This window comes from Eublepharis macularius, chromosome 3, assembly GCF_028583425.1.
Source record: "Eublepharis macularius isolate TG4126 chromosome 3, MPM_Emac_v1.0, whole genome shotgun sequence".
Taxonomy (NCBI): domain Eukaryota; kingdom Metazoa; phylum Chordata; class Lepidosauria; order Squamata; family Eublepharidae; genus Eublepharis; species Eublepharis macularius.
Window position 1 is genome coordinate 89,175,278 of NC_072792.1, and position 13,805 is coordinate 89,189,082.

General features: G+C 41.3%; 1 protein-coding gene across 1 annotated transcript; it reads right to left on the reverse strand.

Annotated features, from left to right (window-relative positions):
* Window positions 1-261: 261 nt before the first annotated feature.
* On the reverse strand, window positions 262-13,286 carry GATD3 (glutamine amidotransferase class 1 domain containing 3). The gene is made up of 8 exons (XM_054974401.1): window positions 13,193-13,286; window positions 10,975-11,276; window positions 7,232-7,284; window positions 6,903-7,016; window positions 6,386-6,505; window positions 5,210-5,302; window positions 2,301-2,457; window positions 262-1,039 (listed from the first exon to the last, which is right to left on the reverse strand). Exons 1-8 carry the CDS (start codon window positions 13,284-13,286, stop codon window positions 911-913), a joined length of 1,062 nt encoding a protein of 353 aa, XP_054830376.1. The 3' UTR covers window positions 262-910.
* Between the last annotated feature and the right edge of the window lie 519 nt (window positions 13,287-13,805).

The following is a 13,805-nucleotide window of genomic DNA, read 5'->3' on the forward strand; positions in this document are numbered from 1 at the left end:
GAATGGCAAGTCATTGGTACATGTGCATAGCTACAACCAGAAAATTGTGGTGGCACCTTGGCTAGTGAAGACCTCTCATTTCAGAACACACTGCAAGTTGCCATTTGCTGCTGTTTGGATGTAACAACTAACTACAATTTGTGGCACTCCAGGAAACCTAAATAGCTGAGCTGCAGACAGGAAGGAGAGAGCTCCCAAGCCCAAAGACCTCCAAGGCTCATTTTCATTAAAACAAAAAACAAGGCTTGTTGAAGAGGGGCTGTATGTAGACATAACTATTTCCATGATGTGTGTGTGTGTGTGTGTGTATTTAGGACAAATTGCCATATTGTTATTTCTAGTAATTTTGTGAAATCAAGCCAAATACAATTATGCCAAGAACAAAGACATTGTTTTATTTCATGTTTTGTGTATTCTAAAGGCTACAATTTTAATTCAAATAATCTTCACTTTATCAAATGACTGGAAATATTCTCATTAATTAGGTTCAGACAAGACACAGAAATTTTACTATAACCATCCAGAAGTAGCATCAAGTGAGAAAACCTTAACCCTGTAATTCTTGAATACTAGCTTCACTGGAGACTTTACCATGATAGCAATCCACATACTGAGCTCCACAATTTTTAGATCACTCACTAATTTACTCCATTTTAACTGCTAGGACCATGATAATGAAATTTCTTACAGGTTTTATTCACTTTGTTGAGTGGAAATTTTATCTATCTATGGAGTTTCCAGCTATATTGTCTGAATGCTAACGAAAAAAGCAGAGGGCAATTATTCTATAGGCCTAAACAGTTCCAGTGCCCTGCAATTAAACAAGTCATTCCAATGCAACCCTGAGCACAGAAGCAAATCAGTATTGTGAAGTCTGCAACCTATTATGTTGCTAGCATGGACTTCTGTTTCATTTGCCTGTCAGCCTCAACACATTTTTTACCATAGTCCCAATACCATCAAAGATGTGATGCAATTCTGTTTCACACATATAGGCTGGAGTAGTTACCACTTTGTTCTTTGTGTCAACATGGGCATCGTGGAAGACAGTTAAGGAAAACAAAAGATCAAAAAGAACTACAGCCAGTAAAAATAGATTTTCCCAACAGCAGCTTAGTGTAATCTCATGTGATAACAAGCCAGCAGTTCCTACATTTTAGGTGCCTATTAAGAAATCAACTAATTACCAAGAAGTAATCCCCTTCCCAATGCTTTGTGCCTCTGTCTTCAACGTTCGCATATACACATTGATACCTTGTCCACAGCCTGAAGGAGGATGCCTCGCCAACTGTTTGGCCAATACTAAGGCTGAATTTAGCTAAATTTCTGAAGTAAATTTCACCACAAAGTGACATTCCTTTCTCATTTTTTGTGGTCTCATGTACTTTGAAAATAGTTTGTTTTTCATTGTTGATTCAATTGTACAAAACACAGTATAAATGAATACTACTATGCAGAAAGAGACCACAACAATAAGTAATCAGGAAAGAAAAACACCACTTTGTGACATTCCTCTATTAGAATAGACTGTATAAACTCATCTGAGGGTAAGCAAAACATCTCTTTTTTCTTGTATTATTTTATTACTACTGCAAAATTGCCAATAGGAAAGTGGTAACAGAGAACTCTTTAGAAATTCAGTTTTAAAATGTGGATTACTGTAATTCAAAACAATGTCTTGTATTTGTAGAGTATTGCAGAAGGTCCTGAAATCTTAGGACACAGTACAAGTTTAAAAACAAAAAACACTCTTGGATTCTCCAGTCACAATGCTCTGCTCTTTAACAAAAATTAATTTCCTGAAGTAATGTTTTCATAGTTATTGAGTATTCATGGCAACATTCACCAGCTAACAAGAGAGTATTTTCAGTACAATTCTATACAAAGTAACTCCAGGCTGAGTCCATTGATTTCACTGTGCTTAGACTTACGTAATTTTGCACTGGGGAACAGGGAAAGTCTTTCAATGACTTAACATGGTCATGCCATTAATGGGAATGTTATTGTCTGATCCAAACGTATCATTAGCACAAGTTTCAGAAAGTCCTTTTATTATGTAAAAAGAAAAAAAAACTTTTTATATAAAAGTATACTGCTAGGATGTGTTATGTATCCCCAACTCATGCACATTTAACAGTGCCATCATAAACAGACTTACACCCTCCACTGAAGCCAACCCAACTGGGTTTAGGACACTGTGATTCTGCTTAGTATGGCAAAGAAAACATATTAGTGAGTGCATCTGGGTGGTGGTATTCTTCAATTCTTTCTTAATCCATCAAACAAACAAAAAAGGATATTGTTACTTCTTTAACATGGTGTTTTCCTCCCATTGCTTTAATGGCTGCAGCAGTTCCAGCATAAGGCCATTTATCACCTTGCTCTTCTTCATGCCCTACTGTGACTTCAGTACCAGGAAGAACCTTTGCAGCCAAAACAGGTGAAATGCAGCACAGACTAGAAGAAAGGAGACAGAAAACCTCCACTGAGGTCGCTTCACAAAAGGATTTAGTGACTTAAGCAAATGTAGACTATTTATATTCCTCCTTGGGCCAACAAGATAGCTTACAAGGTAAAAATACAAATCATGAAGGCTTAACTCAATTTATATTCCTCCTTGGGCCAACAAGATAGCTTACAAGGTAAAAATACAAATCATGAAGGCTTAACTCCATTTAGGCACACACTAATGCACATGAAATACTCAAATCAGTTTCCGACTGCTGACACTGATGAGGCCAATCAGAGGGAGGAGAAGTAGCAGCAGCTGAAAATCGCTTCCCCAAGGAAGGTTTTTACTGTTTACATGCATTGTTTTTATTTCTGTGAGCTACTTTGTGACTAAAAAGGATAATTTAAAAATTAAGATCCTTACAAATTGCAAACCAGTGATAGTGCTTCCAGTTAAACACCAAAATGGTATGTTCATCAACAGAACCATGAAAACAAGGAAGGAAAAACAATCTTGTCAAAACCTCTCAAAAGAGAGAAATTTAAACGATACCTTACAATATGGAGCTTATTATTTAAAACATTTATCAGCCATGTTTCTACCTTGGAGGAGCTCAAGGTGGCTTACAATATGAAACAGAAACAAACAAAAATATATTAAAAACACGGTTAAAAACTACCCATACATTAAAAAGTGGCTTAACAAAAGCCATCTTAAATTAAAAAATAATGATCTTATAGACACTGCATATCCCCATGCCACAAAACATACACAGCAGGCTGAATCTCTGCAATGATGCATTAATATTGACAAACATTCTTTGAAACAAATCAGTATATAACATTCTTCCAACTTTTTCTTAAAAAGAATGAAATTCAGCACTGTAACCTACCCCCCCCTTTAACTTACCATTGAGCAATAAGGAATAATGAGGAGGGCCTACTTAAGGCATACCTCTCTCGTAACGCCCCCCACCTGCTTTGGCATCCACAAAGAAAACACTTATTTGTATATACCTGCTGACCCATAAGTGGAAAAGCAACTGGGATGGGAGGGATTTTCAGTAGAAAAATGACTACAGGCAGGGGTGGACTGGCCATTTAACTCACAAGGAAGTTTCCCAATTGGCTATTGTCCTAGAGAGCTGCTAGTGGCCAGGCTAGGAGCAAGCAGAGCCAACCCCTAGGAACTCTGCTAATGCCTCAGGGGCCATTTGGCTTAGATCCTTTATCAGCCACAACAGTTGGTGTCAGCTCAACAGTTGTCTCCTCATGTACTGCTGCCTGTTTGGGAGACAAAACAATGGGTGAGCTAATACTGACTGTTGGCCCAATTGAACTAAGCAGATCTGAAGAGCTATGTTGTAGCACCACATGGAGCCACTTAACACGAGCTTGCTCCAGGTCTATTTTCACTTTCCAGTCCTCTCCTGGCTAGAGGGTAACTGACATTCCCTCCCTCTGTTCTTGCACTCCTGATGGTAAACTGTCAATATTTTTAAAAAGTTGGGAGACCACTGAACACGCCTGCCATACTGCATCTTGTTTGGCTTAAACTAATAAGGTGGAGACTATCAGCAATAGCATGTTGACAGATGACATTCTGTGAAGGAGGTAAAGATCGATTGGTGTGTAAGAAAAAAATTGCACAGGGTCTAAAACAGAAGAAACTAAATGCTTTTAGCAGAATAGATGGACAGAAGCTGAAATGCAAAGAAGACGGGAGGCTGACAGCTGGAAAGCAGAGTTTGAAACAGATGCAGGGAAAATGCTGCTGACAAAACATGCTTGGACCTGAATTCCTATGCATGCAGGGGCATGATATGTTTGGAGGGTGGGCTTAAGCCTCCCACTGAGTCATTTTCCTGACCTGAAATGGCTTGGGAGAGCCACTGTTTGCCCTGCTGAGGAGACTTGTGCGTAGCCCATTGATAAACATAAATTTTCCCACTGATGCAAACAATAGCCTCTCACAGCCATTTCAGGTCAGGAAACTGGCACAGGGGGGGCAGACTTAAATAAGAGCGCAGGACTCTAATCTGGAGAGCCAGGTTTGATTCCCCACTCCTCCACTTGAAGCCAGCTGGGTGGCCTTGGGCTAGTCACAGCTCTCTGGAGCTCTCTCAGCCCCACCCACCTCACAGGGTGTTTTGTTGTGGGGATGATAACAACATACTTTGTAAACCCCTCTGAGTGGGCATTAAGTTGTCCTGAAGGGCGGTATATAAATCGGTTATTATTATTATTATTACTACCCCTCTTGAAACAAATTGTAACCCTTCATGCCTGGGAATTCACTTCCAAGTATATTTGGTCCACAGAACTTGCTGGGGGGTGGAGGCGGAGAGAGGAAGCATGTCCTGGCCATTCTGTTTCAAGCACAGAATTCTCAAGTGCACATCATGTCAGCATAGCCTGTGGCAGACACATGGACAATGTAGTTAGGCCTTGAGAGAAGGCAGGAGCTCAGGCACAGCAGAATGCTCACACAGGACTGCAGTGGAGTGGAGACTACATAAGGCGGGAAGCCAAAATGCAGCAAGAAAGATCACATTATTTTGAAGTAATGAACTAAATAAAGCCTACCTAATTTATGGTACATCCAAGCCAAAAGCCATACTGTAGCTTTCCAGGTAGGTGACAGGTTCCATTTTAGCAGTCCCAGGCAGATGATGATAACACATAAGTATGTCTATACCATTTCAGACACTATCTACACAGAAAATGTTTTTAAAGGTCCCTCTTAAGATGTACATACCCAATGGGTTTCCCAGCTTTGTAGAAATCCTTTAGCACACGTTCAACTTCTCCATTTACTTTACAGTCTTTCCCATCCACAGCAAAGGTAGATCTGCCACACACAGCAGAATACACTAGTTACATCATAGCACCAACAATGCATAACCATGATGCGGCAGTGCTTAAAATAATTAAGAACTTACCTCAGGTTGGAGAAAGTAAGCTCTTTTACAGAGTAGCACCAATACATGCAAAGGAAAGCAATTTTACGTTACATTAGGCTGGGGGTGGAGCGTATCATTTTTATGAGGGCTTAAGAAATGCAGAGCAATGATAATATTTATTCTAAGGAAACCACATACCTGCATTAACAGAGCTTGTTAATGATGTTCCTTGGAGTAGCTTACAAATAGACATTTTTTCATGCAATGGCTACCAGAAAGTCTGATTATATATTATTTATTTTTATTAACAAGATTTTCACCTCACCTTTCTGCCCCAATAGAGCTATTAAGGCAGCTAACAAATTAAAACATACTGATTAAAATTTCATCTCAAAAACCATTAAAACAAGCACACAAGTACATAATTAAAATAATTTTTAAAAGAGCTAAAAGTAAATATAAAAGATAAAAACAATTAAAACATTAGGGATGCAAGACTGAGGAAATGCAAAACCACTGGCAGAGGACAGCAACAGACAAGCAAATCTCTCTAGAGAGAGAGTTCCAGAATTTTAGTGCTGCAACTGAGAAGGCCCTCTCCCAGGTTGCCACCTGCCTAATCTCAGAAGGGGCACCTGAAGCAGGGCCTCCAAAGATGACTGCAGTAGTCAGGTAGGTTCATAAGGGAGTAGGCATAAAGACATATAGGGCTTTAAATGTCAGCAACACCACTTTGAATTGTGCCTGGAAACAAACACACATAGAGACACTTGCCTCCTCATTTATATCCCACCTTTCTCCCCAGAGGGAGCCTAATGTAGCTTACATTGTTCTCCTCTCCTCCACTTTATCCTTAAAACCATGAGAGGTACATTAGCCTAAGCATATATGAGTGGCTCAAGGTCAACCAGCATGTTTCCATGGCACAGCAGGGATTTGTACCCGGGTCTCCAACATGCTAATCACTATACCATGTTGGCTCTCAATCACAGAATAATAAAGTATTATGGTAGTTTATAATTAACACTCACAAGTTTTTGGCAGCCCCAAAGCCCCCAGGAAATATCACAGCATCATGATCTTTTGCAGTAAGTTTAGTCAGTTCTGTAACTTTGCCACGAGCAATCCTTGCTGATTCTGTTAAGACATTTCTTGATGGGAAAAAACACAAGGCAAAGAGCAATAAATATTTATGTATGAGCATCAACACAGAGAATAAAGAGTAACATTTTCAAAGGACTGAGGACTGAAATTGCTATAAGTAATAAAGAATGCGCATAACTTGAATGAGGAGCATAATAATCATTATATAAGAAGTGTCTATATCTGCTCCTCAAATTTTTGATAAAGTTACTGAACTCAAGTTTATTTACTTAGTCTCAAACATATTGTGGATTATATTCAGATCAATCAGAATAACAGGAATATGATTTAAATGGAATCCTGGATGGGGAACTGGGTTTAGGGCACAGGGATTAACAATGCAATACCAAGCTGATTTATATATAAACGTTTCTTCATACACTGCATTTTAAATGTAAATCTCACCTTGATTCACCCTTAGTTGGCTGTCCTTTGCAGTGATCAATAACATGCATCTGAGGAATATCTGGAGCATACATCTGAGCACTGGCTCCTCCACGACTCAAATGGACCAATATGCTATAAAATACAGTGAAAGAAATGGGAGAGGAAGAAGAAGCACACCAAAATGATTTTGATCATATCACTGAATTCTGACATAAAATATTGCGAGAAAACAGAAGGGCTGCTTCAAAACACCCAAGGAGATTTCTAGCCTTTGCAGGCGGGAACTAGACCTGTAGCTCAACGGACTGTTTATCGCTTTGGCTTTTTATCTGGACAAATATGCTTACGCTGAAGCTTCATGGATTTCAGTGCCATCATAAACACCACATCCGGATAGGACCTGCAGAAAGAGGACCAGTTTAGTGATTTGTTTCAGGATCACAACTATATTTTACTTACTATTGAGAAAAGGTATATGCAACTTCTGCAGAAAACTTGCTCAAGGCAGCTCAAAAAAATACAACATACAAAATAATAAAACTGCATTAAAATAATCAGAATTAAGAAACTATTGAGAACCTAGCCATTAAAAACTCAGCCAGAGTATAAAATATTTAACAGCCCAAAATGATAGTCATTAAACAATAAATAATAAAACTATCCTAGTAAAACAATCATTAGGGTAGAAGCAGAATGTAAAAACAATATTAAAAGATCAAATGCTTTAGTTCAAAACATGGGGGAAATGTTCTGCCAGATGCCTAAACGTCAGTAGGGTAAATGCCAGGTGAGCCTCAAGGGAAAGGGCCTTCCACAGGAAAGGGCTGCCTCTAAAAAAGCCCTGTCTCTGGTTGCCACCAGCTTGCTCTGCTGGTGGAAGTACAGAGAGCGAGGTTTGTAAGGCCAATCTTCATTTGCAGGCTGGACAATACAGGAAGAAGGAGTGAACACGCTTAGGATAAAACAACAGGAACCACAGCCTTATCAAACAAAATTGGTACCAGTAGTTAACAATCAACAACATTGAAACATTTAAGTCTAAAATAGGTGTTAGCTGTGACCCTAATACTTCCTACTTGGAAACAGCTGGGGTAACTTGCAGTTACACAAAAGTATACTCAGCTTGGAAATGCAATGCATGGTTGTAATTTTAAGCAAACTTAACAGAGAGTAAACCTTATTGACCTAAGTGGGGCTTCCTTCTAAGTGTACATATTTAGCATCAGGCTTATTAGCAATTATCCCTGTGACAAATTGCATGTTTTAAAAAGCCGGGACGTGCTGTACACACACTACTGCAGGGCTGTTAAGGGTTCATTCCTCACAGAATCCGAGAACTGAGAGCGGAACTACAAGTGACAAAAGGCACAGATTGGACACTTGTCAGCTTCCCTCAAGTTTTGATGGGAAATGTGGGCATCCTAGTCTTGCAGCTTGGCTCTCTGACTGCTGTCCAATGGACTTTTCAACTGTCACTTGTCGAACATTCCGCCAAGCTGCCTACGTTTCCCATCAAAACTTGAGGGAAGCTGACAAGTGTCCAATCTGTGCCTTTTGTCACTTGTAGTTCTCCTCTGAGTGACAGGTTACTCCAAGGGATCTGATTGGGAATGAGCTGGAAAGAGGCGGGTCTGTTTTTCAGTCCAAGCAGAGAGGATTTTAAGTGTGAAGAGTTGGGAAGAGGAGAGCAGTTTTAACACAGGCAGGAGAACTGGGGAAAGCTGGCAAGGAGGTTTGGGAAGTGGGTGCAGACTTTCAAACAGGGCAAAGAAAGGGATAGATCTTCATTTTTCTCAAATCTGATTTCTGGGTTTGTTCTGGTATTGAGTACAATATGTGAACTTTCCACAACACTTTTTTTTGTGCCAGTGTGTACTTCCCAGACACTGTAACTTCTAGATACCTCTTAACTAATCTGATCAAGAAGAGTTGCTTCTTTTCATAAGTCTTTTCTTAGACTTTTGTATTACTGACAATAATGCTTTACATGTGTTATGATGAAGTACAGAAATCAGTGAAAAATGAAATCAGTACAATGTGTATCATAGCTGCCTTAGCATAGCCTCTTAAGTGAATAGATGAGATGCAATCAGGGGGAGGTGCCAGATGCAATTGTTTCATCTGCCATGCTATGAACTCCCTCAGCTCCCCATCTACAATATAGGGATAATATCAATAGAAATGATTATAGAGTGTCTGATGAGAGCTAGGTTCAAAACCCCACTGTGTCATGAAGCTACTAAGATGACCCTGAGCCAGGGCTTTCTCTCTAAGCCGTATCTTGTGATAATAAAACAGAACAAAGGACCATCGTGTACCTGTGAAGCTCTTTAAGCACTTCACTATATAAATGCTATATTTTATATTCAGTACAACCCTATACATAGTTTCAAGTGGGTAGTAAAATTAATTTTTAATAGCAGAACAAAGTTTGATTCTAACAGCACAAAATTTTCCAGTGCCAAAACTCATTTCATCAGGGTGAAAGCTCAAACTTCATCAGATACCAGAGCATTGACTCATAAAAGCTTATTCCTTGGAAAATTTTGTTGGTCTCGAAGGTGCTACTGGACTTGAATTTTGTGTACTCAGAAGTAATGCCTACCGATTTCAATGACCTTAGTCCCGCACAAGTGTGCATAGGATTGCGGTCTTTTAAAGAAACTAATATTGCATTTGTACAGCACCTCTCTCAACCATCCCTCTCACTTTGGTTTTCCAGCTGCAGCTACTTTGTATCTCCAATAATAAATACTTATCAAACTGTAATAAAGCACCAGCACCATTTTCCAATATTATCACATCAAAATGGCATGACGACAAGCACAATCTGGTAGTGCATTGACTCTAGAAATAGCTGCAGCAGCAACAGGTACCTTTGCCTTCTCTTACACTCTTAAAGCCGTCTTTGCCTACAGTAACAAATATCAACACACCAAGTTTAAAATTCCCTTAGAGGTAAATCCCATAGGGCATTTTGAAACCACTCCCCCATCTCTCAAAATCTTCCCCTCCAGGAAGATCTCAGAGGCCTGAACAGGGCAATTTTTCTACTTCACTTTTCTCCTTTAAATGACAGTCCATGCTGTGTAGCTGGATTTGGGGGCCCCTTCCTTCCTTCCAACCCTGGGAGTCCATTTTCTCCTCAGTAAATCCTTTTCTATTTAGGAACAGCCTTTGTGTGCCATTTTTGAGCGAACACTTTATGTATGTATGCAAGTTACTTGGAGTCCCCCTTTCTCACTGACTCAAGGCATATTGCACAGTTGTTAGTACAGTCAATTTACTTCTACTGATGATATTATTAGAACTTTTGGTGTAATTACCAATAGTTTGTTATTAGCTAGAGAGGTTGGTATTGATGATTTTAACTCTATTTCTTTCTAGACTAGAATGTAAGATCAGAGTACTGCATCATCATCAGTGAACAGAACATCCCAACTCTGCAGACACTCAGGAAATAACCGCAGACTGTAGAGTTACAAACTGGTTTCTGGAATGCTCTTTTACAGCACAGTGCTTTGTTAAAGCTCAAGTGCAACTTTTTAAGACTTCCAAGAACTCCAATTTACCTCATATATTTAGACTTGAAGTGACACTTATGAATTGGATTGACTTGTAAATCAGGGAGCAAACCTGAACTTCTTCCTGCTTTTTTTCTTATGACTTAAACAAATTTGTATAGCAAAAGTTTGGTGTAGTTAGACGTTTTATTGTAAGCCATTTTAGGAAGCTTATTGGTTGAAATAAAAATGCAAAATTATCCTGGACAACCACTAAAGCACCAGGCTTGCCACTCTAACTTGCCTTTTCTCCGGCCTGAACATTTCTGCCTGATGCTCTTTCTCCCTACCTCAGCTCCTTTGTCGTTAATAGCAGCAGAACCGGCAGAAATCCATCGTCTACGGCACTGTCTGTCACAGCAACCACAAGCAGCACCTGCAGAATTTCTGCCTGGGCCTTAAAGGAGAAATCCCGAGGAGGGGCTTGCTCCACATTTTAAAGGAGAAGGGACTTCGAGGCTGGCGGGGACATTGCACTAATAGCTCCTACGAAACTATCGTGCCCGCCCACCTCTCCGGGGACTCACCACAGCGACTTTGGCTCCGCGGAGTTGCTGCGCCGAGGAATGAAACGAAGCGTGGCCCGCCGGGATCCCCCTGAGCAGCAGCCCAGGCGGCGACGAGAGGAAGGGCTGCCGGCAGGTCGCTAACCTCGCCGCCAACATGACCGCAGCAAGGGAGCTGCTGCTGGATACAGCGAACGGAAAAGAAAATGCCGCGAGGCTAGCAGGCGGGCTGAGACGGCACGATGGCCCCGCCTGGAGCCCGGCCCTCGGAAGCCCCGCACAGCGTCTGCTACAGGCAGGGAGGCCTCTCGATCTCTCTCGTTCTCCGCGACGCGAGAGGCCGCCAGATTATGCCAGGATTCAGGTCACCTCCAATTTTTCCGATTCCCTTCCCAAGAGGGCACCGCAGGGCTATTTCAGCTCGTCCCGGCTCCGCCGCTGCTTTAAATCTGGCCCTAAGCCGCTCTGGGCGTCCGAAATTAGGAGCGGAAGACGCGGTATAATAGGTTTGTTGCCTTGCCAGCCCCTCGCGCTGTTGGGTGGAGATAGATTTTCGTTCCTTATTCTTTCGGGAGCTGAGCAGTAGGAAGCTTGCCCTCTTGAGCTTCTGACGGCAAATAATACAAATCTGCTTAATTGTTTGGACTGCGTATTTTGGATTTTAGATTGTATGGTGTTAAAGTTGTCCTTTGGTCGTTTAAAATAAACTGTCAGGCACCTTGAAGGTGCGCCTTGGAGGAGGAAAGGGCAGGATATATACAGTACAAAAATGACCCCGACAGCATGCAGAGCGGTAGTGTACACGCTAACTCAAAATATCCTGTGATATGAGGCACAACATCCATCCACGTGTGCATACTTGGCATACCGTTGTGTCACAAACTAGCATTTCCACCCAGATGCTGGCTGTAGCAAAAAGAACTCTAGGACTTTGCTCTTTTGCAGGCTTGAAAAACCACTACATTTCATGAGGTGCTTTTGCCTCAGTGACCTCACATGATAAAAGGAATGCAGAAATATAAGAATGTGGCCAGGAAGGGGCAGCAGTACTCATCTACAGGCACCGGAACATTTTCTCCGAACTGCAAATCACCTCAGTCTACCGCCACAGTTGTTAGAATGATCCACAGTGATGTTAAATCTTTATAGGGGAAATAGATTTTTCCAGTTTTGAAAGGGACAAATAACAACAACAACATTCAATTTATATACCACCCTTTAGGACAACTAAACACCTACTCAGAGCAGTTTACAAAGTTATTTTGTAACTTATCCCCACAACAATCACGCTGTGAGGAGGGTGGGGCTGAGAGCGCTCTGGAGAGCTGTGACTGACCCAAGGTCACCCAGCTGGCTTCAAGCAGAGGAGCGGGGAATCAAACCTGGTTCTCCAGATTAGAGTCGCACTGCTCTTAACCACTACACCAAACTGGCTCTCAATTGTTCTTTATAGAGTAATACCTACCTTTGGAAATAGAAAAAGGTGTGTGTTCCTATTTACCATATTTTAACCTAGTTGTCATAATCTTTTAGGAACTGTTATTTACCTTCTTTAAAAGACATGTTATGTTACGAAGAATTAATGATCAAAATCATTTTAAGGGATTGAGCCTACCTGTGCAGGGAGGGAAGAATAAAAATTGAAAATAAACAAATAAATAATGCTGAAGAACAGCTACATGTCAGGGGCACAGATTAGCAAAAGTAAAGAGTCTATGCAAAGTAAAGCCAATCATCTTGCCAATGTCTGCTTAACCCCAATGAGCAGGAGAAATGTGCCATTGTAAACGCTTCTTTTACTTAAAATGATCTGGTCCAAGATGGTTAGCCTCAGTTTTGCATAAAAATCTGAAATCTAAAAAGAAAAACATTGGGAGACTGAAACTCCCCAAAGTGAAAGTTTTACTGTAGTTTTAAAAAATGAATGCCCACTTAGCTCTTGCAAGACTACATTCTGAGATTGCAATGATCACCACACAACCACAATATTGTTGAGCCTTCCCAGCCTTCATTTCAGTAAAATAGGGGAGGGGGAGACCAAATGAACCCTAGAAATTGTCCCACCCCACCCCCTACTGATAAAATACTCACTTCAGCCTGGCCCAGCAGCATTGGCCACTGCTTGGCTCGCACAACAGCTGCTGTCAGGTTAGGAAACTTGCTATCTTGCACCTCACTTGTGAGTGACACTGCAGCAAGTCTGGCAGCAGCCACCAGACAGCTCTCATGGATGACATACTACTTGGAAGCTTGTGTGACTTCATTGCTGTGGCACATTGCTGTGTGACTTGTGCAGCTTTGCCAGATTCACTGACAGGCACTGAACAACTCATGGTCTCGCAACCTACCTGGGTCCAATGGCAGCTAGCTGATGACTCACATAGGTGACTACTGCACAATTTTCATAACTCAGCTGGGCCCATCAGCAGGCACTGAGCTGCCACACAACTCAACTGAGCCAGGCAGTGACCACTGATGATGACGATTATTAATTGAATTTATAGCCTGCCCTCTACACAAGCAGGCTCAGGCACTGAATGACTTTCTACTACATAAGTTGGCAAGGCCAAGCAGCAGTCACCACACAACTTAATGCACAATGTGATCACGCCTGGAAGTGGTCACCACAGTAAGTTGCAGACTTACTACTGCAACTTGAAGAAGCTGCTAGGTAAAGAGAAAGCTAATGATGGGGTGGAGGGCAGACATGGATAAAGGTACGTCTGGTTGCTGGATGGGAAGGAAAGAATGAAGATGGAAATGCGGAGGCTGCTGGGGGAAAGAAGAAATAGTTCGGGGAGGGGAATAAGGGAGAAATGAGATACTTCTTGCTAGTCTTCATGGGTCTTATC

What these genes read in the sequence shown, in the direction of transcription:
- GATD3 (XM_054974401.1), bottom strand. Translation starts at nt 13,286, where the DNA reads ATGAGTTGTTCAGTGCCTGTCAGTGAATCTGGCAAAGCTGCACAAGTC. An exon ending in GTCACACAAGCTTCCAAGTA is followed by an intron (nt 11,277 to 13,192) that starts GTATGTCATCCA and finishes CGCGTCGCGGAG; the next exon opens with AACGAGAGAGATCGAGAGGC. An exon ending in ACCATGTTAAAGAAGTAACA is followed by an intron (nt 1,040 to 2,300) that starts ATATCCTTTTTT and finishes ACTGTCTTCCAC; the next exon opens with GATGCCCATGTTGACACAAA.